General features: G+C 44.9%; 1 protein-coding gene across 1 annotated transcript; it reads right to left on the reverse strand.

Moving 5' to 3' along the window:
• Positions 1–998: 998 nt before the first annotated feature.
• Positions 999–25,621, reverse strand: LOC129833990 (pre-mRNA splicing regulator USH1G-like). The gene is made up of 3 exons (XM_055898808.1): positions 25,417–25,621; positions 9,125–9,581; positions 999–2,219 (listed from the first exon to the last, which is right to left on the reverse strand). Exons 1-3 carry the CDS (start codon positions 25,578–25,580, stop codon positions 1,386–1,388), a joined length of 1,455 nt encoding a protein of 484 aa, XP_055754783.1. The 5' UTR covers positions 25,581–25,621; the 3' UTR covers positions 999–1,385.
• Between the last annotated feature and the right edge of the window lie 1,829 nt (positions 25,622–27,450).

Below are 27,450 nucleotides of genomic sequence, written 5' to 3' on the forward strand. Positions count from 1 at the left end.
GCAATGCCATATTTGCAGAGACAGACAGGAATGAATTCTATGCCGGATTGTTACTATTATCATCAAGCAAAGAAAAAACTAGATGCCTACCTTCATAACTGTGTGTAGGGGAGAGCAGCGACGATACTAACATGTCCCAGTGAAAAATCCCCACACTACACACTCAGATGTAATCTGGAGGTTAGGTTTACTCTGTAGTGTAGGTTTACTCTGTAGTATAGGTTTACTCTGTAGTATAGGTTTACTCTGTAGGTTAGGTTTACTCTGTAGTATAGGTTTACTCTGTAGTGTAGGTTTACTCTGTAGTGTAGGTTTACTCTGTAGGTTAGGTTTACTCTGTAGTGTAGGTTTACTCTGTAGGTTAGGTTTACTCTGTAGTGTAGGTTTACTCTGTAAGTTAGGTTTACTCTGTAGTGTAGGTTTACTCTGTAGTGTAGGTTTACTCTGTAGTGTAGGTTTACTCTGTAGTACAGGTTTACTCTGTAGTACAGGTTTACTCTGTAGTGTAGGTTTACTCTGTAGTGTAGGTTTACTCTGTAGTGTAGGTTTACTCTGTAGGTTAGGTTTACTCTGTAGGTTAGGTTTACTCTGTAGTGTAGGTTTACTCTGTAGGTTAGGTTTACTCTGTAGTGTAGGTTTACTCTGTAGTGTCGGTTTACTCTGTAGTGTAGGTTTACTCTGTAGTACAGGTTTACTCTGTAGGTTAGGTTTACTCTGTAGTGTAGGTTTACTCTGTAGGTTAGGTTTACTCTGTAGTGTAGGTTTACTCTGTAGGTTAGGTTTACTCTGTAGTGTAGGTTTACTCTGTAAGTTAGGTTTACTCTGTAGTGTAGGTTTACTCTGTAGTGTAGGTTTACTCTGTAGTACAGGTTTACTCTGTAGTACAGGTTTACTCTGTAGTACAGGTTTACTCTGTAGTGTAGGTTTACTCTGTAGTGTAGGTTTACTCTGTAGTGTAGGTTTACTCTGTAGTATAGGTTTACTCTGTAGGTTAGGTTTACTCTGTAGTGTAGGTTTACTCTGTAGGTTAGGTTTACTCTGTAGTGTAGGTTTACTCTGTAGTGTCGGTTTACTCTGTAGTGTAGGTTTACTCTGTAGTACAGGTTTACTCTGTAGGTTAGGTTTACTCTGTAGTATAGGTTTACTCTGTAGGTTAGGTTTACTTTGTAGTGTAGGTTTACTCTGTAGTGTAGGTTTACTCTGTAGTGTAGGTTTACTCTGTAGTATAGGTTTACTCTGTAGGTTAGGTTTACTCTGTAGTGTAGGTTTACTCTGTAGGTTAGGTTTACTCTGTAGGTTAGGTTTACTCTGTAGGTGAACATCACAGTAGTATAGGTATACAGTATCTACACAGCATCTTCAGATCCAAAAGTGTCAGTCACCATTCACAGCAGGGTGTCCTCGATGTAGTCAGGGTCCTCAAGGGTCTCCAGACGTCTCTTGCAGGCATCCAGGATTTTCTTCCTGGGCCCCAGGGGGATGTGGATGCTCTTGAGGTCCTGGTCCGAGCACAGCAGCAGCGCCTCCAGGTCAATCTTCTCCCGCCTGAAGACGGTGAGGAACTCGCCCATAGTCTGCGCAGCCAAGAACACCTCCAACGGGCTGGTGACGGCCTCGCAGTCATCATCCAGCCCCAGCTCCACCTCGTCCCAGGGAAGATCCTGGCGGTTCCTTTCCTGGAGGCTGCGGGCACTGCCGATGCTGTCCCCCCCATCGTCCAGGCTGGGCGAACGCCGCAGCCGGCTGCGCAACCGCACGTTGGCGCTGCCAGCCCGTTCGGTTCCTCCGCTGAGGCTCCCCTCGTCGCGCCCGCCGATGCCGAACAGACCGCCGCTGATATAGTTGCGTCGGAACACCATGGTTCCCAGACCGGGCCGGTTGAAGAGAGAGTCGTGGCCCGAGTCGGTGCTGACCTCAGAGTATTCCATGTTGGGCCGGTAAGACAAGTCCGGCTCGCTGATGGCACGAGAGATGGCGTCGTCGTTGGCGTCTCCGTGGAATATATCTCGGAGGTTTCCGCGGCGCCCTGTGCGGTCCCGAGGGCCGACATAGGTTCCCTGTTTAAGGAACATGACATCGTTGCCCAGCTGGAGGCCCGAGAGGGAGCGCACACTCTTCCTGCCGTCCTCGTAGATCTTGAAGGTCCCGTCCCCTTGCTTCCTCTTCTCCAACCTCTTCTGGATCTTGGTCTTGCCTCGGGTTGTGGCGTGAAGAGTAGCCTGCAGGGACAAAGAGCAACACAGGCTTCAACCACTAATTATAGCGGAGCACACATCTCAAATTTAACAGATGACAAATGTTTAATGTTGGAGTGTAATGTCCCTTTCATTTTCAACATGGTGTACATAAATATAGATTGCAAATAACTGTCATTGTATCCTCTCCTTTCTCCACTGATGGGAAATGTTGCTGTTCCAACTGTTGTGCATGTAAAACTCCCCATCTGTTATGTCTGCTGCTGTATCATTTCACATGCACAACAGTTGGAACAGCAACATTTCCCATCAGTGGAGAAAGGAGAGGATACAATGACAGTTATTTGCAATCTATATTTATGTACACCATGTTGAAAATGAAAGGGACATTACACTCCAACATGAATCATTTGTCATCTGTTAAACTTGAGATGAGTCCACATCCCAGGTCATTCATTTTATAGATGCAGCTTTGTACTACAATCCTAAATGAAGGAAAAGAGAAGCACCATATTATTTCCTGATGTGCTGTGTTCATCTTTCCCATGTATTCATTTAGCTTGAGGCATCATATAGCTGGAGCTACACAACCAATGGCGTGGAATGTGCACTCATCTTGACATTGGACTATTTTTACGGTCTGAAAACATCTGACAAACGTTGGTTTTGGAGTGGAATGTCCCTTTAAATAACTATTCAAAAGGCATAAATGGCTGGATGAGGCTGTACTGTACTGACCTAAGAGTATGGCACACTGTCACACCCTGATCTATTTCACCTGTCTTGTGCTTGTCTCCACCCCCCTCCAGGTGTCTCCCATTTTCCCCATTATCCCCTGTGCATTTATACCTGAGTTTTCTGTTTGTCTGTTGCCTGTTTGTCTTGTCCCGTTAAGTACTACCAGAGTGTTCCTGTGGTCTAGTTTGTCTTAGCCTTCCCAGTTCTGACCTTTCTGCCTGTCCTGACCCTGCCTGCCTCTGATTTGGGAGAAAATGGGAGACATCTGGAGGGGAGTGGAGACAAGCACAAGACAGGTGAAATAGATCAGGGTGTGACACATACTGACAGTGTTTAGGTGAGGCAGCTTGTACTGACCAGAGAGTATGGCACACTGACAGTGTTTAGGTGAGGCAGCTTGTACTGACCTGAGAGTATGGCACACTGACAGTGTTTAGGTGGGGCAGCTTGTACTGACCTGGGAGTATGGCACACTGACAGTGTTTAGGTGAGGCAGCTTGTACTGACCAGAGAGTATGGCACACTGACAGTGTTTAGGTGAGGCAGTATGTACTGACCAGAGAGTATGGCACACTGACAGTGTTTAGGTGGTGCAGCCTGTACTGACCTGAGAGTATGGCACACTGACAGTGGTGTGTAGGTGGTGCAGCCTGTACTGACCTGAGAGTATGGCACACTGACAGTGTTTAGGTGAGGCAGCTTGTACTGACCAGAGAGTATGGCACACTGACAGTGGTGTGTAGGTGGTGCAGCCTGTACTGACCTGAGAGTATGGCACACTGACAGTGTTTAGGTGAGGCAGCTTGTACTGACCAGAGAGTATGGCACACTGACAGTGTTTAGGTGAGGCAGCCTGTACTGACCAGAGAGTATGGTACACTGACAGTGTTTAGGTGAGGCAGCTTGTACTGACCTGAGAGTATGGCACACTGACAGTGTTTAGGTGAGGCAGCTTGTACTGACCAGAGAGTATGGCACACTGACAGTGTTTAGGTGAGGCAGCCTGTACTGACCAGAGAGTATGGTACACTGACAGTGTTTAGGTGAGGCAGCTTGTACTGACCTGAGAGTATGGCACACTGACAGTGTTTAGGTGAGGCAGCTTGTACTGACCAGAGAGTATGGCACACTGACAGTGGTGTGTAGGTGGTGCAGCCTGTACTGACCTGAGAGTATGGCACACTGACAGTGTTTAGGTGAGGCAGCTTGTACTGACCAGAGAGTATGGCACACTGACAGTGTTTAGGTGAGGCAGCCTGTACTGACCAGAGAGTATGGTACACTGACAGTGTTTAGGTGAGGCAGCTTGTACTGACCTGAGAGTATGGCACACTGACAGTGTTTAGGTGAGGCAGCTTGTACTGACCTGAGAGTATGGCACACTGACAGTGTTTAGGTGGGGCAGCTTGTACTGACCAGAGAGTATGGCACACTGACAGTGTTTAGGTGAGGCAGCTTGTACTGACCTGAGAGTATGGCACACTGACAGTGTTTAGGTGAGGCAGCTTGTACTGACCAGAGAGTATGGCACACTGACAGTGTTTAGGTGGGGCAGCTTGTACTGACCAGAGATTATGGCACACTGACAGTGTTTAGGTGGGGCAGCTTGTACTGACCAGAGAGTATGGCACACTGACAGTGTTTAGGTGGGGCAGCTTGTACTGACCAGAGAGTATGGCACACTGACAGTGTTTAGGTGAGGCAGCTTGTACTGACCAGAGAGTATGGCACACTGACAGTGTTTAGGTGGGGCAGGTTGTACTGACCAGAGAGTATGGCACACTGACAGTGTTTAGGTGGGGCAGCTTGTACTGACCAGAGAGTATGGCACACTGACAGTGTTTAGGTGGGGCAGCTTGTACTGACCAGAGAGTATGGCACACTGACAGTGTTTAGGTGAGGCAGCTTGTACTGACCAGAGAGTATGGCACACTGACAGTGTTTAGGTGAGGCAGCTTGTACTGACCTGAGAGTATGGCACACTGACAGTGTTTAGGTGAGGCAGCTTGTACTGACCTGAGAGTATGGCACACTGACAGTGTTTAGGTGAGGCAGCTTGTACTGACCAGAGAGTATGGCACACTGACAGTGTTTAGGTGAGGCAGCTTGTACTGACCTGAGAGTATGGCACACTGACAGTGGTGTTTAGGTGAGGCAGCTTGTACTGACCAGAGAGTATGGCACACTGACAGTGGTGTTTAGGTGGGGCAGCTTGTACTGACCAGAGAGTATGGCACACTGACAGTGTTTAGGTGAGGCAGCTTGTACTGACCAGAGAGTATGGCACACTGACAGTGTTTAGGTGAGGCAGCTTGTACTGACCTGAGAGTATGGCACACTGACAGTGGTGTTTAGGTGAGGCAGCTTGTACTGACCAGAGAGTATGGCACACTGACAGTGGTGTTTAGGTGAGGCAGCTTGTACTGACCAGAGAGTATGGCACACTGACAGTGGTGTTTAGGTGAGGCAGCTTGTACTGACCTGAGAGTATGGCACACTGACAGTGGTGTTTAGGTGAGGCAGCTTGTACTGACCTGAGAGTATGGCACACTGACAGTGTTTAGGTGAGGCAGCTTGTACTGACCTGAGAGTATGGCACACTGACAGTGTTTAGGTGGGGCAGCTTGTACTGACCTGAGAGTATGGCACACTGACAGTGTTTAGGTGAGGCAGCTTGTACTGACCTGAGAGTATGGCACACTGACAGTGTTTAGGTGAGGCAGCTTGTACTGACCTGATAGTATGGCACACTGACAGTGTTTAGGTGGGGCAGCTTGTACTGACCTGAGAGTATGGCACACTGACAGTGTTTAGGTGAGGTAGCTTGTACTGACCTGAGAGTATGGCACACTGACAGTGTTTAGGTGAGGCAGCTTGTACTGACCTGAGAGTATGGCACACTGACAGTGTTTAGGTGGGGCAGCTTGTACTGACCAGAGAGTATGGCACACTGACAGTGTTTAGGTGAGGCAGCTTGTACTGACCAGAGAGTATGGCACACTGACAGTGTTTAGGTGAGGCAGCTTGTACTGACCTGAGAGTATGGCACACTGACAGTGTTTAGGTGAGGCAGCCTGTACTGACCTGAGAGTATGGCACACTGACAGTGTTTAGGTGAGGCAGCTTGTACTGACCTGAGAGTATGGCACACTGACAGTGGTGTTTAGGTGAGGCAGCTTGTACTGACCTGAGAGTATGGCACACTGACAGTGTTTAGGTGAGGCAGCTTGTACTGACCTGAGAGTATGGCACACTGACAGTGGTGTTTAGGTGAGGCAGCTTGTACTGACCTGAGAGTATGGCACACTGACAGTGTTTAGGTGAGGCAGCTTGTACTGACCAGAGAGTATGGCACACTGACAGTGTTTAGGTGAGGCAGCTTGTACTGACCTGAGAGTATGGCACACTGACAGTGGTGTTTAGGTGAGGCAGCTTGTACTGACCAGAGAGTATGGCACACTGACAGTGGTGTTTAGGTGAGGCAGCTTGTACTGACCAGAGAGTATGGCACACTGACAGTGGTGTTTAGGTGGGGCAGCTTGTACTGACCAGAGAGTATGGCACACTGACAGTGTTTAGGTGAGGCAGCTTGTACTGACCAGAGAGTATGGCACACTGACAGTGTTTAGGTGAGGCAGCTTGTACTGACCTGAGAGTATGGCACACTGACAGTGGTGTTTAGGTGAGGCAGCTTGTACTGACCAGAGAGTATGGCACACTGACAGTGGTGTTTAGGTGAGGCAGCTTGTACTGACCAGAGAGTATGGCACACTGACAGTGGTGTTTAGGTGAGGCAGCTTGTACTGACCTGAGAGTATGGCACACTGACAGTGGTGTTTAGGTGAGGCAGCTTGTACTGACCTGAGAGTATGGCACACTGACAGTGTTTAGGTGAGGCAGCTTGTACTGACCTGAGAGTATGGCACACTGACAGTGGTGTTTAGGTGAGGCAGCTTGTACTGACCTGAGAGTATGGCACACTGACAGTGTTTAGGTGGGGCAGCTTGTACTGACCTGAGAGTATGGCACACTGACAGTGTTTAGGTGAGGCAGCTTGTACTGACCTGAGAGTATGGCACACTGACAGTGTTTAGGTGGGGCAGCTTGTACTGACCTGAGAGTATGGCACACTGACAGTGTTTAGGTGAGGTAGCTTGTACTGACCTGAGAGTATGGCACACTGACAGTGTTTAGGTGAGGCAGCTTGTACTGACCTGAGAGTATGGCACACTGACAGTGTTTAGGTGGGGCAGCTTGTACTGACCAGAGAGTATGGCACACTGACAGTGTTTAGGTGAGGCAGCTTGTACTGACCAGAGAGTATGGCACACTGACAGTGTTTAGGTGAGGCAGCTTGTACTGACCTGAGAGTATGGCACACTGACAGTGTTTAGGTGAGGCAGCCTGTACTGACCTGAGAGTATGGCACACTGACAGTGTTTAGGTGAGGCAGCTTGTACTGACCTGAGAGTATGGCACACTGACAGTGGTGTTTAGGTGAGGCAGCTTGTACTGACCTGAGAGTATGGCACACTGACAGTGTTTAGGTGAGGCAGCTTGTACTGACCTGAGAGTATGGCACACTGACAGTGGTGTTTAGGTGAGGCAGCTTGTACTGACCTGAGAGTATGGCACACTGACAGTGTTTAGGTGAGGCAGCTTGTACTGACCAGAGAGTATGGCACACTGACAGTGTTTAGGTGAGGCAGCCTGTACTGACCTGAGAGTATGGCACACTGACAGTGTTTAGGTGAGGCAGCTTGTACTGACCTGAGAGTATGGCACACTGACAGTGGTGTTTAGGTGAGGCAGCTTGTACTGACCAGAGAGTATGGCACACTGACAGTGTTTAGGTGAGGCAGCTTGTACTGACCTGAGAGTATGGCACACTGACAGTGTTTAGGTGGGGCAGCTTGTACTGACCTGAGAGTATGGCACACTGACAGTGTTTAGGTGAGGCAGCTTGTACTGACCTGAGAGTATGGCACACTGACAGTGTTTAGGTGGGGCAGCTTGTACTGACCTGAGAGTATGGCACACTGACAGTGTTTAGGTGGTGCAGCTTGTACTGACCAGAGAGTATGGCACACTGACAGTGTTTAGGTGAGGCAGCTTGTACTGACCTGAGAGTATGGCACACTGACAGTGTTTAGGTGGGGCAGCTTGTACTGACCAGAGAGTATGGCACACTGACAGTGTTTAGGTGAGGCAGCTTGTACTGACCTGAGAGTATGGCACACTGACAGTGTTTAGGTGAGGCAGCCTGTACTGACCTGAGAGTATGGCACACTGACAGTGTTTAGGTGGGGCAGCTTGTACTGACCAGAGAGTATGGCACACTGACAGTGGTGTTTAGGTGAGGCAGCCTGTACTGACCTGAGAGTATGGCACACTGACAGTGTTTAGGTGGGGCAGCTTGTACTGACCTGAGAGTATGGCACACTGACAGTGGTGTTTAGGTGAGGCAGCCTGTACTGACCTGAGAGTATGGCACACTGACAGTGTTTAGGTGGGGCAGCTTGTACTGACCAGAGAGTATGGCACACTGACAGTGTTTAGGTGGGGCAGCTTGTACTGACCTGAGAGTATGGCACACTGACAGTGTTTAGGTGAGGTAGCTTGTACTGACCAGAGAGTATGGCACACTGACAGTGTTTAGGTGAGGCAGCTTGTACTGACCTGAGAGTATGGCACACTGACAGTGTTTAGGTGAGGCAGCTTGTACTGACCTGAGAGTATGGCACACTGACAGTGTTTAGGTGAGGCAGCTTGTACTGACCAGAGAGTATGGCACACTGACAGTGTTTAGGTGAGGCAGCTTGTACTGACCAGAGAGTATGGCACACTGACAGTGTTTAGGTGAGGCAGCTTGTACTGACCTGAGAGTATGGCACACTGACAGTGTTTAGGTGGTGCAGCTTGTACTGACCAGAGAGTATGGCACACTGACAGTGTTTAGGTGAGGCAGCTTGTACTGACCTGAGAGTATGGCACACTGACAGTGGTGTTTAGGTGAGGCAGTATGTACTGACCTGAGAGTATGGCACACTGACAGTGTTTAGGTGAGGCAGCTTGTACTGACCTGAGAGTATGGCACACTGACAGTGGTGTTTAGGTGGGGCAGCTTGTACTGACCTGAGAGTATGGCACACTGACAGTGGTGGTGTTTAGGTGGTGCAGCTTGTACTGACCTGAGAGTATGGCACACTGACAGTGGTGGTGTTTAGGTGGTGCAGCTTGCGGCTCACTGAGCTGCTTGTGTAGCTGGAGAAGCTCATGGCGTCTGACATGGACTGCTCCGACGCCGCCTCTTTGTGAAACTTGCGCTCCATGCGTTTGTGGTGCTTCCGCTGCAGCTTCACACACTCCTTAATCCTCCTCTCGGCCTCGCGGAAAGCCCGCTCCTTCAGCTTCCCCACCAGCTTGGGGTTAAGGGCCGACTGCTTGGCGGCAATCGAGTCCAGGTAGCGGACACAGTCCATGTGGCTTTTGGTGGCGGCCATGTCCAGGGGCGTGTGGTAGTCGTTGTCCAGGCACCACATGTTGGCACCGAAGGACACCAGGAAGGACAGGCAGTTGTGGTGGCCGTTGGCGGCTGCCAGGTGGAGAGGTGTGTTCCCCCATATGTCACACTTATCAGGGTTGCCTCTGCAGAACAAGAGGAAGTACAGACATCAGCTAGAGTTTTGATCCAGAGAGGCTGAAGGAAGCAACGGGCATATAGCACACACATGGCGTCCATATTAGGAAGTCTTCATCCTACTATGGATGTTGTACACATAGACCTGGGACAAACACATAGACCTGGGACGAACATAGGACTATGTAAAAGTATTTCAAATACTTGAACTGTGCTTGATTTAGTTTTTTCCCCAAATGTACTCCCAAATGTGAAAATATCAAGCTGAATCTAAGGCACCACAAATACGTGCTCTTAGTAAACAAGATACTTTCTTTTTTTCACTCTTACCTGAACTTGAAACATACATTTTGCAACGATGTCAAGATCATCCCCAACTATTTACAGTGCCAACGAAGACCCGTGCCAAGACAGAGGTGATGATGCTGTTACAACAAGTCATGCTGTTCTGTTCCAAAGGCATTCAGTAAGTGCTATCTGTGAGTAATATGAACCAGGAGAAGGATATCCCACTCTCAGATACTCCTAAACATAGCAGGTACCTTGTGATAAAGCCCAAGATTTTTTAAATCATGATTTCAGCACTGAGAGCTCATCCATGGGCTTTTCGCCGAATCTTCATAAATCATGTTTAACCTTACATCACAGTACCCTTTAGCACTGGTAAATCTCCACAGCAGCACCAGCAACAACAACACAGTAAAGTAATTCTTAATGACACCAAACAGATGGCAGATACACAAGTTATGAGATGAACAATACCACTGTTTGGACCTGCTGTCATTACGTGTAGAGGATTTCTCTGGCTTCTCCATGCTTTCCATTCCTCTACCATCAGCCTACCATGACCCCATGGGCACCTCAGCCTCCACTAGGACCAACACCTCTACACTACAGTCGGCCTGTAACACAACACACCGGCTTGTCAACACCACTACACTAACCAGTGTCTTGTTTCACGGGAGGCCCGGGCCGGTCGGGCTGCCCCTGACTCAGGAGCGTACTACCGGGGCGTGCATACCTGGTGACGTCATGCTCAATTCCTTCAGTCGCGCAGCATTGGAGCTGAGTTTTCCCAATGTAGTGACAGTGCAGATGACTTAACGTCACTAATATTTGTTTAGGGTGGAGGGCAGATTTGAGTTCTAATGTGTTCCATAAAACATTGATAACATATCACAACGTGATTCGTATTTCAGTTCTATTCCCAGGAAAAGGGAATTCTTTACAGGAATTACATCAAAGTTGAAATCCTGTTTACCGCCAGATTGTACTTCAATTTATCCTTTCAGAGGTTTAAATATTAACAGGAAGTTCCTCTTTATTTAGAGGCAGTGTATAAACAGCTGTCAGATTTGGAATGGTTCCGGGTGGTGGTACACTAACCCTATTGCTGATCTTAAAGGGGAAGTTCAGGATTTTACAACTTGATGTTAGATGGTTCCTCACCCTGAAAGTAGTCTATGGGCCAGGAGACACTTTAATCCATGGTTCTTTTTTAAATGTATATATTTTATTTAACCTTTTATTTATCCAGGTGAGTCAGTTAAAATCCCTTACATTGGTGGGCATTGGCCTACAGGGCTAAATGAAATGTTTTCCTCTGAGGAAATATGGAAAGCATATACATAATCATGGTAGCAATTAAAAGGGAACAGTTTGGAGATTTATGGGACAATTATTAGACTAAAGGTGAGGACAACAGTTCACCTGACACACTGTTGATTTAATGTGACTTTTCTTTTTACATTTACAGCACTTTTTACTGCATTTGTTGATAACTAAATCAGAAAATACTCTGGATACATTCAGTAACATGATAAGAATATTCTTGGAAAATGTGGGCTAGGTGTAACATAAGACAAAAGAATGACAAGGGTTTGAGTGAGAGGTCTAACTGGTGTCTCCAAGTGGCCACACACCTCTCCAAAGTGTGCACAGTTCCTAAGTCTTTTCAATGCACGTTTATGACTCAAAGAAGAGTCTTCAACTATAAGGTGTTTTTGTATGTTCTATAGCCAACATGAGAAGCTCAATTATAAAATATGACATTACAGTGTTAAGGCTTTAACAGGGCAATTCAGAGCCGCAGATGGTAATTATTTTGCACATAGAATGGAGTATGAGTGCGTTCAGATGCGTGGTCCACGGCACATCCTTGTCCCAATACAACAAACACTGTCTGATTGTGTTCAGAACAAACCCAAGGTATGACACCATGTCATCTTGTAACTGTACATCAGTGTTCATAAACGTTGACACTGTATATTACATGAGTTTTATGATATGGAAATGTGAAGTGCACATGTATACAGCCACTGCCTTAGGCCCTTATCAGAGTTCAAAGCTGCCTGTAAAGGACTACAAACAAATTCTTATTTACAATGACGGCCTGGCAAGTGACGACTAGGAAGTGCAGTGCAATAAATCGAATAACAACAAAACATTGAAATCACAGGACAAGACAGACATGACAACACAGAAGGACAGGGACATGTGACAACACAGAAGGACAGGGACATGTGACAACACAGAAGGACAGGGACATGTGACAACACAGAAGGACAGGGACATGTGACAACACAGGACAGGTTCACAGTCTAAATCGTCTAGGAACTGAGGGGTCACAGTCTAAATTGTCTAGGAACTGAGGGGTCAGTCTCAATCTTCTAGGAACTGAGGGGTCACAGTCTCAATCTTCTAGGAACTGAGGGGTCACTGATGTACACAGAATAATAGAGAACAATGAAACAAATATACTTTATATTGGTTAGGGTCTGGTAGGGTTTTATTTATTATTGAACCTTAATTTAACTAGGCAAATCAGTTAAGAACAAATCCCATAGGGCGGCCTACCAAGCGCCGCCCTATGGGACTCCTGATCATGGCCGGTTGTGATACAGCCCGGGATCAAACCAGGGTATGTAGTGATGCCTCTAGCACTGAGATGCAGTGCCTTAGACCGCTGTGCCACTCGGTAGCCCATAAGGGGGTCAGGTTAGGATCAGATAGGGTTAGGTAGAGTGTATTCTACTTGTACAGTAGAGGTTAGGTATTATTCAGCACTGTTCTATTGCTTGAGGATACGTTGACAGGCTGATTGGTGGAAATGTGAATGTGTGCTGTTTATCATAATCAGTGAGAGATGGGTGCAGTGCACATTTAGTGTAGTAAATGTTTTATAAGCTGTATACCGTGGGAATTCCTAGAACTAGGGTTGTTATCAGTTACTTTATCACCACACTGTCTAAGTGGACACGCCACTGTGTTACCTTGTGTACATTTACCCTGAACAAAATGGTGGAATGATGAAGCCCATCTTGCTTCTCTGGGGATCCCTTGCATGTTGAACTGTAGATGACATCCCCATAGTCAAGCATGGAAGATCATCTGTATTAGTGTCAACCGGGCAGAGGGGGTGAAAGAGGTCCTGTTACGACAGGGTCAATCCATTTGAATTCAATCACTTTTTGACAACTCCCCTTTTTGATTTGAAGTAAACCTTCCATACATATTCTCCCATTGTAGAAGTGATCAGAAAGTGACTCTTTTGACTTGAATACCAAAACATTCAAGAGATAAAGGTGCTCAAAGTTGACCCATGTTGCATACCTACCATACCACGAGACCTCATGTCTTCATCACTGGAAAAGATCAACGCTTGAGATTGATATCTTTTAAAAGCTTACAAACAGGGTTGTCAAACTATTTGATCATTTCTTGAAAAGAATCATGTTTTTTATAAAGTATAATTTTTAAACCTTAATGCATGTTGTGTCTCAACCGATGGCGGGCACAACACAACCTCAGATGTAAAGTAGGGTCTAAGTTACAACATATACGAATATAAAAAGAAAAACTGAGTTTACGAGTGTTTAGATAATTTAACGTTAAATGTAAAAATAAAAAGTAAGACAAAAATGACAACTGTTTGACAACTGCATTTCTCCATCCACTTCCTTCATCATTTCAGCCAATCACACTTCCTGGCATGTTTTCCATCTGATCCTTTAGATTGCTGCTGCCTATTACTATGATAAATCACATGGCGAGGACGTTTTCTCTCAAGCTATTAATGTGCATGATATCTAACAAGTGGGGCAAGGCTAGTAAGGCTGACCCCAATTAGTCGATGGTTGATTGTTTGGTTGATAGGCTGTTGGTCAACCAAGATTATTTTGGTCGAGCAGTAGCATATATATATATATATATATATATATATATATATATATATATATATATATATATATATATATATATATATATATATATATATATATACACACACACACACTACCATTCAAAAGTTTTGGTCACTTAGAAATGTCCTTGTTTTTGAAGGAAAAGCAAAGAAATGTGTCCATTAAAATAACATCAATTGATCAGAAATACAGTGTAGACATTGTTAATGTTGTGAATGACTATTGTAGCTGGAAATGGCCGATTTTTATGGAATATCTACATAGTGGGCCTCTGTTCGCCTATCAGCAACCATCACTCCTGTGTTCCATTGGCACGTTGTGTTAGCTAATCCAAGTTTATCATTTTAAAAGGCTAATTGATCATTAGAAAACCCTTTTGCAATTATGTTAGCACAGAAAATTGTTAGCTAGCTAACCCTCTTTCCACAGCTAGCGAAATATTTCTTTCTCATATGATTTGAGAAACGAATCATCAGGAGTAGGCAGCGCCATAAGTGAGTAAACTGAGATATGGACAAATTGCCCTGATTAACTTAGTCATAAATAGACAGGTATTTACCTCCATGGTTGCAGGATCTTGTCTATTTTTACAAGTTTTCTATTGAAATTCACTGTGGCGAGCTCATTTTATATATTTTGTGATGTGAATACCAAGTATGTCTACTTCACCGTAAGCCCATTTTAAAGGTAAACTGCAGGTTAATGTAAAAGTTTTGTTTTAAAGATCCAATACGTAATATTGTACACTTATCATAATTAGGTTTGAGTCCAGAAGAGTTATCTAGATCTTCAATGAGACATTGCAGGGATCTAGCTTGTGGACTTAATATAAAACTTGAGTCATCGGCATACATGGACACCTTTGTTTTTAAGCCTTGGATTTCTAATGTATGGAAAGTGTTGTATAAATCTAAAGGGATGCTGTCAAAAAGTGGTTGAATTCAAATGGATTTACCTGATATAAAAACCCAAGTCTGTCATTTTCCAGTTTTCTTTGAAAATCCATTAGGACCTTCACTAACATTAGCCACAGCTAGCTAGCTAGCTAACGATCAGTGGAAGTGATAGGGGCAACCGTAAACTGTTTTTCAAAAAAGTTCCAGATGACCTTAAAGCAATAATTGAGTTGATTTCAGTTGACTTTCCAACATAAATACTTGAACAGACAGGATTTGACCTCAGTCGTAGTATCCCTATATACTGTAGCATTAGTCCTCCAACAGGCTTGATCAATATTTGATGAGCTGCAGGTGCAGCTAGCATTGCACTGGTCACAGAGGCTAGGGATACATTATTGATGGACAAAGCTGCAAGGTTTTCACAGACAGCGGAGAAGCTGTGTGCCTGCCACGCTAGTCCCAACCAGAGCCAGGATTAGCACCTTGCACCAGCCTGACCTTGATTTCTTGTGTGACCGACCCGGGTCTCGCGCGCAACACAACAGTTTTAGCCCAATGAGTTAAAGGCATTAACTAGGAACCCAGCAGATTAACACCCCACCTGCCTGATCCTGATTTCCCCCCCACTGTGAGAACGATCAAAATTCAAACCCAGGTCTGCTACGCGCCATATGGCTGTCTTAGCCCACTGAGCTAAAACCTAGGTATTAGCTAGGAGAGCCATAGGATTAACCAACTCCTAACTTGCCTGACTTTCATTTCTTCCTGCCCTGATCTGACAATCCACACTCTTAGAAAAAAACGTTCCAAAAGGGTTCTTCGACTGTCCCCATAGGATAAACCTTTTTGGTTCCAGGTAGAACCCTTTTGGGTTCCATGTAGAACCCTCTGTGGAAAGGGTTTTACATGGAACCCAAAAGGGTTATAACTAGAACCAAAAGGCTTCTACCTGGAATCAAAAGGGGTTCTTCAGAGGGTTCCCCTATGGGGACAGCTGAAGAACCCTTTTTGGTCCTAGATAGAACCCTGCACTCTGAGAAAAAAGGTGCTAACACATTACTGTGTTACTTAGCCTTCTGAGCTAAAGCCTCTGCATTAGCTCGGGCAGCCAAATTATTAAAATATCACCTGCCCAACCCTGGTTTCTCACTGTCTAGTGTTACCTACAAGGGTTCAAACTGGGTCGCCAGAATTTATTTGCTGTCTCCTCTCTTGTCTGCCAATTTTAGTGTCTTGTTTTGCATGTGTCGTCTTGTCTGGGACATAAGACAAAAGTGGTCTGGGAAGTCTAAACCTTCTAGGAACTGAGGGGTCACCGTCTAAATCATTTAGGAACTGAGGGGTCACCGTCTAAATCATTTAGGAACTGAGGGGTCACGGTCTAAATCATTTAGGAACTGAGGGGTCACGGTCTAAATCATTTAGGAACTGAGGGGTCACGGTCTAAATCATTTAGGAACTGAGGGGTCACGGTCTAAATCATTTAGGAACTGAGGGGTCACCGTCTAAATCATTTAGGAACTGAGGGGTCACGGTCTAAATCATTTAGGAACTGAGGGGTCACGGTCTAAATCATTTAGGAACTGAGGGGTCACGGTCTAAATCATTTAGGAACTGAGGGGTCACGGTCTAAATCATTTAGGAACTGAGGGGTCACGGTCTAAATCATTTAGGAACTGAGGGGTCACGGTCTAAATCTTCTAGGAACTGAGGGGTCACCGTCTAAATCATTTAGGAACTGAGGGGTCACCGTCTAAATCATTTAGGAACTGAGGGGTCACCGTCTAAATCATTTAGGAACTGAGGGGTCACGGTCTAAATCTTCTAGGAACTGAGGGGTCACGGTCTAAATCATTTAGGAACTGAGGGGTCACGGTCTAAATCTTCTAGGAACTGAGGGGTCACGGTCTAAATCATTTAGGAACTGAGGGGTCACGGTCTAAATCATTTAGGAACTGAGGGGTCACCGTCTAAATCATTTAGGAACTGAGGGGTCACGGTCTAAATCATTTAGGAACTGAGGGGTCACGGTCTAAATCATTTAGGAACTGAGGGGTCACCGTCTAAATCATTTAGGAACTGAGGGGTCACGGTCTAAATCATTTAGGAACTGAGGGGTCACGGTCTAAATCATTTAGGAACTGAGGGGTCACGGTCTAAATCATTTAGGAACTGAGGGGTCACGGTCTAAATCATTTAGGAACTGAGGGGTCACGGTCTAAATCTTCTAGGAACTGAGGGGTCACGGTCTAAATCTTCTAGGAACTGAGGGGTCACCGTCTAAATCATTTAGGAACTGAGGGGTCACCGTCTAAATCATTTAGGAACTGAGGGGTCACGGTCTAAATCTTCTAGGAACTGAGGGGTCACGGTCTAAATCATTTAGGAACTGAGGGGTCACGGTCTAAATCTTCTAGGAACTGAGGGGTCACAGACGCATACAAAATAACAGAACAATTAAAAAATATACTTTATATTGGTCTCTACTATTCTGTATACATGAAACATCGTTGACTTCATCTGACCTGCTTATTCTACTGGACAGGTATGGTCAGGGTTAGGTAGGGCGGATTGTACTTGTATAGGGTCCGGTAGGGTTAGGTAGATGTAGGGCTAGGTTTAGGATCATGTAGGGCTATGGTTTAGGTAGGGCTAGGATCAGGTAGGGTTAGGGTATGTTAGGGTCAGGTAGGGCTAGAGCTAGGGTCAGGTAGGGTTGGGGTCATTTAGGGCTAGGTTTAGGATCCGTTAGGGTCAGGTAGGGCTAGGTTTAGGTGTAGGGTCAGGTAGGGCTAGGGTCAGGTAGGGCTAGGGTCATTCTGTTCTATTAAAACTTCTTCGGGCTAGGGGGCACTATTTTCACGTCCAGATGAAAAGCGTGCCCAAAGTAAACTGCCTGTTACTCAGGCCCAGAAGCTAGGATATGCATATAATTGGTTGATTTGGTTAGAAAACACACTAAAGTTTCTAAAACTGTTAAAATAATGTCTGAGTATAACATAACTTATTTGGCAGGCGAAACCCCGAGGACAAACCATCCAGGATTTTTTGTTGTTGAGTTCACTGTGTTTTCAATTCGTTTTCTATGGGAAACTATATTAATGAGACACCTGGTTACAGTTCCTATGGCTTCCACTAGATGTCAACAGTCTCTAGAAATTGGTTGATGTTTTTCTTTTGAGAAATGAAGAAGTACGGCTGTTCGTTGTGAGTGTCAAGCCAAGTGGACTCTATTGTTTGTTGCGCACGACCTGGAGCTCGCTCCACGTTGAATTTATCCGCTATTGAACACAGTATATTCTGTCTTAAATTTGATTGATTATTTATGTTTTAGGATACCCAAGGTTGGATTAGGAAAGTTGTTTGGACCAAGTTTACAGGTAACTTATTAGATCATTTGTAGTCATGTTGGGCGAGTTGGAACCGGTGTATTTCTGAATCAAACGTGCCAAATAAATGGACATTTTGGGGATATAAAGAAGGAATTTATCGAACAAAAGGACCATTTGTGATGTTTCTGGAACATTTTGGAGTGCCAACAGAAGAAGCTCTTCAAAGGTAAGGCATGAATTATATCATTATTTCTGACTTTCGTGTCGCACCTCCCTGGTTAAAATATGTTTGTCATGCATTTGTATGATGGGGCGCTGTCCTCAGATAATCGCATGGTTAGCTTTCGCCGTAAAGCCTTTTTGAAATCTGACACGGCGGCTGGATTAACAAGAAGTTAAGCTTTATTTTGATGTATTGCACTTGTGATTTCATGAAAGTTTAATATTTATAGTAATTTGAATTTGGCGCTCTGCAATTTCACCGGATGTTGTCGAGGGGTCCGCTAGCGGAACGTCTAGCCGTAACAGGTTAAGAATATTAAGAATATGTATCACAGTTTAACTGAGTTACAAGAGTACTTTTCTTCATTAAATCTTTATTTGTCAAAATGCAAATAAAGATTTATTTATTTTTCTCTCATTTTTGATTATCAGCGTCTTTTGGGGCTCCTATTTTGTCCACTCTCCTGGTAAATGTTTTGGGGTGCAAATGTATGTGCAAAGGGGACTCAAAGTGCTTTAAAGGACTCTGTCACAAATGCCCGGGCCTCTGGGCAGACGAATCTCAAATAAATCTAAATATCAGTGCTATTATATAATATCTGCCAATTACCAGACACTTTATCCAAAGCCACTTACATTGATGCATACATTTTATGTCTGGTCCCAGGATTCCAACGCACCATCATGGCATTGCACACGTCATGCTCTACCAACTGAGCTACAGACGACCAGCTATTTGATGATACATAATGGCTGTTATGCAATTACAGCTCCAGTTGTTAGACATTACATGATTTTACACATCCCTCACTCTTCTCTGGGCACCTTTTACTGCAGGTCATAGCCCAATAATAACACATGATAACCCCTGTTCACTTAACATATGATAAGAATGGAATGGAATTGAAAAGTACTCCACTGTCCTCAGTGTCCTGACTATGCTTGTTGTTACATCAGAGAATGACAGATTGTTGCTCCCTACTGCTACTGTTTCACTATCCACTATAAATTCACCATAAATCCACTATAAATCTGCCAGACCTGTATTTCAGCAGCAAACCCAATAAAGTTGTCAGACATCATTGAAATGATCTCCCTGGATCTCAAGGGTGCTGCTGTCTAGTAGTCACTGGTGTTGTGAGAAACTATGGTGACTATGAAAGTATTTTTAGTACCAAATGTCACGCAGACTTCTTCATGGTGTTAGAATGGCTGTTTATCATAATCAGTGAGAGATGGGTACAGTGCACATTTAGTGTAGTAAATGTTTTATCAGCTGTATACCGTGGGAATTCCTAGAACTAGGGTTGTTATCAGTTACTTTATCACCACACTGTCTAAGTGGACCCGCCATTGTGTTACCTTGTGTACATTTACCCTGAACAAAATGGTGGAATGCACAGAGGACTAATGAACCACATCAAACCTAATTTGGCATTTGCTTACAGTATAATTGTGTTTCTGAAATGCACACAAGGCCCACTTAGTCTGTGTGAACGAGAGATCGGACTATGCCTGGCAAAAGCAGACACACTGACAGAGAGAGTGAGAAATGACAGAGAAGGGGAAAGAGAGAGGGAGAGAGAGACAAAAAATTAAACCCAACACATTTGGCCCTTTCACTGCTGGAATACCTCGGTCACCTGACCTTTTCGGCAATGGGAGCTTATTGAGCACCCTCCACCTATACCCTGCCATGCTCTCAGCCCCCACAACCCCCTGCCACTGATGCCCCTTCACAACCACTAAGCTCCTGATATGCCTAACCTCCTTGACACTGAGGGTGTACAGTGCATTGCCCCCCACCTCCGCAAACTTCCCCAGGATCGGAGTGTTAAAAGTCAGTACGTCCTCCAAACCTTCCTGCCAGTCCCTAGTGTCTGCTGTCACTTGCAATGGTGGAAACGGTGGCTTAGGCAGCGCTACCTGGACCTCCCCATGACTCTCTCCAGCAGCCTCAGAGACGTGAGTCCTGCCTGCTGTGCTAACCCTCCAGCAGCCGTAGGTCAGCTAGTTTCTTGATTCCATTAAATATACCTGCAGGGTGGCTGAACGACCTTAAAGGGATCTGTGGGTTGTGGAAGATGGCCTCCCATGGCTCATGCACCACACCCCCTTCTCGTGTGGGCCTTGGCAGTTGCCAGGCCCTCAGTACTAGAGTGTAAAAGTCTAACACCCCTGCTGTGTTCGGCCTCTCCGGCCTCATGAGGAGAAGCTGCTGGTCCAGCCCTAAATTAACAGCCCTCAACAGAGCACATGCTAGTTCCCTCCAGCCATCATCAGTGTGGTATAGTCTCTGTGCCACTTTGAGTCGGAAGCCTGCCACCCTGCTCTCCAGGTCCATGAGGCCTTGTCCCCCCTCCTGGACAGGCAGCAGACCGCCGAGGTCAATTTATGTCACAGGGACGATGCCACCAAGTTGTTGATGATCAGCACCCTCACTCTGTATGACACTTGGTAGAGGAGCCACCTCCACTTCGCCTGGCTTCGACACCACCACTTGTGACACTCCCTCGCAGTTCTTCCTGACCCACCCCTCCAAGCCCAGATACATCCCAAGAATATTGAGCCCTTCACAGACCCACTGCAACCCCCCCTGGAAGCTGCCCTGTCCCTCCATGCCCCACATAACAGAGCCTCTCAAACTAGACCCCGTAGGTCCTGCTCATCCCTAATCATCTCTGAGACGTCAGCAGCGTATGCTGATACTGCTACACCTGTCCTCAACCCTGTCTGGCACACACACTGCCCACAGCCTCCTGTGTAGCAGGCCCAGAAGTTCCTCAATAGTAAGCGTGCATAGCTGCCCCGATAGAGGACATCCCTGGCAAATGTCCCGCCCTACCCAGACTGGCCTACCCAGACTGGCCTACTCAGCCCCCCCGCCCACCTTCACCATACATGAAGCCCCAGCATACATTTTAACACAGGCCACAAAATTCTCCCCACAACCAAAAGCAGACAACAGATTGAACAGATAGTCATGGTCCATCCTATCAAAGGCTTTCTAAGGAAGAAGGTCCAAAGATCACATTCTAAAGGCTTGACAGGCCCAGCATGTCCCTGGTTCTGAACAGATTGTCTGTGATTGAGCATCCTGGTACACAGTACATTTGGTCCTTGTTTACAATAGAGTCCCAGTTGGACTTCAGTCTGTTAGAGAGGACCTTGGCAAAGACCTTATAGTCCCCACAGAACAACGCTACAGGCCTCCAGTTCTTTAGGTCACTCAAGCCACCCACCAACTGCTTAGTTGCAACTCCCCCGACGCACTCACGCAACACATAAAACAAGTCCTGTCCAATTCACTTTTTATAAAAGTCCACAGGCAGACCATCGACCAGCGGGGGCAGTCAGGGGCCATCTTAGAGATGGCAGCCGAGAGTTTGTGAAACGTCCGGGGAAAATCAATGTAATTTCTCTGAGTTTGGGAACGTCCGTGAGCAGAACCTGAGAACACACAGGAGTTCCACACCCGTCAGGCTCCCTCATCTCCCCACAACAGAAGTTACACCATCAGACAAACTCTGTTTTTTCAACCCAAAGAAGAAAGAGCTGGGAGCATCCATCCCTCTCAACATGGAACATCTAGCTCATACAAGTGCTCCTTTTGCTTTCATCTGAAAGCAAACACCCAGCGTAGGTCAGATGATCTAGCAGCCCGGCCCTACCTTTCCCTAGCAGCCCGGCCCTAACTTGCCCCACCAGCTCAGCCTCCACCTCACTTATGAACCTCAAGCTCCCCAGTTCTCTCCTGGACTCTGAAAGCTGAATACTGCTGACAGAACGGCTGAATCTGGGCTTTCCCTATGTCCCACCACTGACTGAGAGACTCCCCTTTCCGCTGTCCCCACCTCTACCAAAAGCCTTGGACGCTTGAGAAAAGGTGCCATCTTGTAAGAGCTTTACGTGTCATTTCCAATAGGATGCCTGACAGGGCCCTGGTGAAACAGATAACTTAGCCATGGTACGGAGGCCCTCACCAGCCTATTGCTCTGACAGTTGATCGTATGAATACGATTCTCACCCTACCCCCAACCACCTTCACCCACGTATACTACTTTGTGGTGGGATACTTAGTTCTGTGTCCACTGTCGTTACAATCTCCCCCCAACACAAGGTATGTGTGAAAGCCCCTGTCTTAAACACCCAAACAGGACCCCACCCTCTCCCAACCCATATTAGGTGCATACACATTTATGGAGAGAAAAAGAGACAGAAGGAGAGAGAAATAGAGATTAGAGAGAGAATCCCCCAAACTTTTGCCAATTAACTACTTTGCTAATGGGCTTCTTTCTCTGGACAGGAAGGGAAACCAGGTCAGCCAGAAACACGCTGAAGAGAGCTTTGTGTACTCCAGTTTACTGGTGCTTCCTAATCTAAATCGAACATACATTCAGGTCCAAAGTTATTGGCAATCCTTGATAAAGATGAGCAAAAAAGACTGTATAAAATAAATAATACAAATACTGAGTTGTTGTATGCTCAATCAAATTGGGAAATGTTTACACATCTTTTTTATCACATGTTAAACACAATCTATTTCTCTGATCAATTGTATTAGTATATAAAATAATATAATTTTCCTTTTTTTTTTGTTGCATACAATATATCTCAGTTGTATTATTTCATACAGTTTTAAAAAGTCTTTATCAAGGATGCCATAAGTTTTGAACCTGATGTTATCTAAACAGGCTCATTGGCCACTGGTCATTTGCACTGATTGTCCCAAATTAGATGGATTCATTTTTTATCCTGAATAGAATGTATGATCTGAATTAATTTATAGCTACTGACAAATGACATACATGGAAACTAAGTGGCATTGTCTGTCTATAAAAAATGCATTACACTTTACAAGTTTTTACTGAAAGAAGAACTAGCATGATGACGTGTGATGAGTTGTCCATTGTTGCATCACATAACTCTGACCTGCACAATAACCAGTAAAGTAACATTCTACATCTAGAATTCTAATCTCAACCTCTCTGATGCTCTGATGTTTTTTCAAGAAGCAATGTTAAGCTGAGGAGAGGATACAACAACAGCCTTAACTGATCATGGTAGACTTCCTGTTTTTGGCAAACATTTATGTTGCTAGGATATGATTAGAGCATGATGACACTTTTTATGGTTAATTGAAAAACAGTGACATAATAACTAAGCAGTAGCTTGCTCATTGGTTAGTCTATAGTTGGAGCCAGTAGTCCCTCCACAAAGAAGGTAGGGCGAGGCCAAATCAATCAATGCACATCGTCACGTCAACAAAACATTTATCAGATCCATTGTGATATTTTGGGGGGGTATTTGGAAGTTTTATTTACATATATAGAATATGAGATGAGTGATACAGCAGTGTACAGAGTGACTGGTAGAACGCGGGATTGAACCGCTGCCTCAGGACCCCTGGCAGTGCCCTATGTGACTTTAAATGGCACAAAGTCTGGAACAATCTTGAACCGCTGCCCTGAGGCAGCGGTTCAATCCCGCGTTCTACCAGTCACTCTGTACACTGCTGTATCACTCATCTCATATTCTATATATGTAAATAAAACTTCCAAATACCCCCCCAAAATATCACAATGGATCTGATAAATGTTTTGTTGACGTGACGATGTGCATTGATTGTCTATCAATGGAAAGGTTCATGATTAAACTGGTCTACACAGCTAGGCTGTATCCTCGTGGCTGACCCTAGCTGTGCCAGTCAACATACTGTATGTCTGCGGGTATTTGGGGAAAAGGAGAAGGCAATTTTTGTTATTTATCCTGCATCAGTCAGTAGGCTACTGTTACTTTATTTATCCTGCATCCTGAATCAGTCAGTAGGATACTGTTACTTTATTTATCCTGCATCCTGAATCAGTCAGTAGGATACTGTTACTTTATTTATCCTGCATCCTGAATCAGTCAGTAGGCTACTGTTACTTTATTTATCCTGCATCCTGAATCAGTCAGTAGGCGACTGTTACTTTATTTATCCTGCATCCTGAATCAGTCAGTAGGATACTGTTACTTTATTTATCCTGCATCCTGAATCAGTCAGTAGGCTACTGTTACGTTATTTATCCTGCATCCTGAATCAGTCAGTAGGCTACTGTTACGTTATTTATCCTGAATCAGTCAGTAGGCTACTGTTACGTTATTTATCATGCATCCTGAATCAGTCAGTAGGCTACTGTTACTTTATTTATCATGCATCCTGAATCAGCCAGTAGGCTACTGTTACTTTATTTATCCTGCATCCTGAATCAGTCAGTAGGCTACTGTTACGTTATTTATCATGCATCCTGAATCAGTCAGTAGGCTACTGTTACTTTATTTATCATGCATCCTGAATCAGCCAGTAGGCTACTGTTACTTTATTTATCCTGCATCCTGAATCAGTCAGTAGGCTACTGTTACTTTATTTATCCTGCATCCTGAATCAGTCAGTAGGCTACTGTTACTTTATTTATCCTGCATCCTGAATCAGTCAGTAGGCTACTGTTACTTTATTTATCTTGCATCCTGAATCAGTCAGTAGGCTACTGTTACTTTATTTATCCTGCATCCTGAATCAGTCAGTAGGCTACTGATACTTTATTTATCCTGCATCCTGAATCAGTCAGTAGGCTATGATCTCCTCTTTCATGTGTTTATTATGGCACATCCCTCTAGCACTACTGGTGCTGCACCTTGCTACTGACCTTACTAGCCCTACCTAATGTTACAGACCTTACCTAATGTTACAGACCTTTAATACTAGCCCTACCTAATGTTACAGACCTTACCTAATTCTACAGACCTGACCTAATGTTACAGACCTTTTAATACTAGCCCTACCTAATGTTACAGACCTTACCTAACGCTACAGATCTTACTAGACCGGAGCTAATTCCTACAGAGGTGTTGCGTTCCCTAGGAGAATATACATAAACTACACAGAGCACTGCATGAAGGGGTAGGCTAGCTAGTATAGGTTAGCTATAGAATAGAATAACTATTTTCCACAGGGGGAACTTTACCTATCGTATCTATCCATAATAAGAGTGCGCATTAATACTTCAATGTCTACCAACACAATATTATTAACCACACGAGATATGGACACTATCTATCCTTTACTACTGCACGAGTTGAGCAAAAGGAATACAAGATTCCACACGTGACGAAAAGTAAATTTTCAGTTCTTAAAAGCCTACTTACCCTCTGCCCACGATAAGTCGTAGAGCCTCCAAGTTGCCATGATAAGCGGCCCATAACGTCGGTGTCATGCCATCTTCATCCGGCGCGTTCAAGTCCTTCCGCGTAGCCTCTTTCAGCAGGTCCAGGTAGCCATCCCGGGCCGCCTTGTGATACCTGTCATTCATGGTATCAACGGGCCCTCGACTCCATTGCTCTCGGTCGTCATCTACCCATCTCTCGGTCTAAATGGAAGGCACCACAGGCTAGAGTTCCACTGCCAGCCTCCGCCTGTGTTTCATTGTAAGCAAGCGCCGAAATGTTATTGTGGCGTATGCTGTTGCAGTGACGGCCGCGCGAGCCGAGAAGGAACGCGCATTTGGTATCCAGGGGCTGTTATTAGTTTGTCTGGTCCCACAGTAATATAATTGTTCTGGTCTACATGATGTGCACAAAATGCACGGAGCCTAATATAAATGTGAATGAATATAGAGAAATAAAGAAAAAAGCTTGGAATATATAGGCCTTCTTTAAAAATAACTTCAAGTTCAATATTCATATTCTACAGATGCAGCCTATACACTCTTAGAAAAAGGGTTCCAAAAGGGTTCTTTGGCTGTCGCCATGGCAGAGCCCTTTTTGTGTCCCAGTAGAACAATTTTTGGTTCCAGGTAGAACCCTTTTGGGTTCCATGTAGAACCCTTTTTGGTTCCATGTAGAACCCTCTGTCGAAAGGGTTCTACATGGAACCAAAAAGGGTTCTACATGGAACCAAAAAGGGTTCTACATGGAACCAAAAAGGGTTCTTCGGAGGGTTCTCCTATTGGGACAGCCAAAGTACCATTTGGTGTTCTAGATAGGAGTATAGGTATTCATTTCCAATAGCCATTTAGAGTCCGCTGAAATGTTGATTCATGCATAGAACAACATAACATTTGATATGCTTTTAAACATTTCATACGCCATTATAAAGGCTCATGCACGCTTATAAGAAGTTATACCTCATTATAACAGCAGTCTGCCAGTGTTCCTGAACAGACCATCATATCCACTGACTCATCATTAAAGGTGTGATGGTATGATTTGAGTTTTGATGAGCACAACACAATAATGATGAGCCATGTTGTGACAGTGAAATACTAAAATGTTAAAAGGTGACTTTCTAAGCAGAAGCTTGTTATACGTCCACACATGAGTGTTCTTTTGATAAATAATTAAAAACACTCCCTGTGTGTGGACATATAACAAAGCATGTTGTTTCTCATAGATGTTTGACATTTATGACTGTCTGTACATTGGTGTTGTTGTCTGTAAATCAGGCTGTGGCTGGGGACGGCTATAAAAGCCATGAGGGACACGGCTCCCCCAGGCACTCTGAACTTGATCACACACACCTCCCACAAGGTAAGCAGCTGCTCAGGCATCCTCATATTGATCATCAATGTATTGATCTATAGGTATAAGATTGACTGAATGAACTTAATCCTGAGTCTAATTAACTCTGATTTTTATGTTGTTCATTGAACTCAAAAACATGCTTTATCAAATCAAATTGTATTTGATACGAAATATGTAGACCTTACAGTGAAATGCTTACTTACAAGACCTTAACCAACAATGCAGTTTTGAGAATACCAAACTAAAAAAAAATATTATAATAAAAGTAACAAATAATTAAAGAGCAGCAGTAAAATAACAATAGCAAGGCTATATACAGGGGGGTACCGGTTGAGTCAATGTGCGCGGGCACCGGTTAGTCAAGGTAATTGAGGTAATATGTACATGTAGGTAGAGTTATTAAAGTGACTATGCAATAACAGAGAGTAGCAGCAGCATAAAATGGGGGGGGGGGGGGTACAATGCAAATAGTCTGGGTAGGCATTTGATTAGATGTTCAGGAGTCTTATGGCTTGGGGGTAGAAGCTGTTTAGAAGCCTCTTAGACCTAGACATGACGCTCTGGTAACCGCTTGCCGTGCGGTAGCAGAAAGAACAGTCTATGACTAGGGTGGCTGGAGTCTTTGACAATTTTTAGGGCCTTCCTCTGACACTGCCTGGT

The sequence above is a fragment of the Salvelinus fontinalis genome, chromosome 34 (genome assembly GCF_029448725.1).
Source record: "Salvelinus fontinalis isolate EN_2023a chromosome 34, ASM2944872v1, whole genome shotgun sequence".
Lineage (NCBI taxonomy): Eukaryota > Metazoa > Chordata > Actinopteri > Salmoniformes > Salmonidae > Salvelinus > Salvelinus fontinalis.

Bases quoted from the DNA above. Each gene is read 5' to 3' on its own strand.
- LOC129833990 (XM_055898808.1), bottom strand. From the start codon at position 25,580: ATGAATGACAGGTATCACAAGGCGGCCCGGGATGGCTACCTGGACCTG. The intron at 9,582-25,416 runs GTAAGTAGGCTT...CTTGTTCTGCAG, and splicing joins CGACTTATCGTGGGCAGAGG to AGGCAACCCTGATAAGTGTG. The intron at 2,220-9,124 runs GTCAGTACAAGC...TTGTCCCTGCAG, and splicing joins TCAGTGTGCCATACTCTCAG to GCTACTCTTCACGCCACAAC.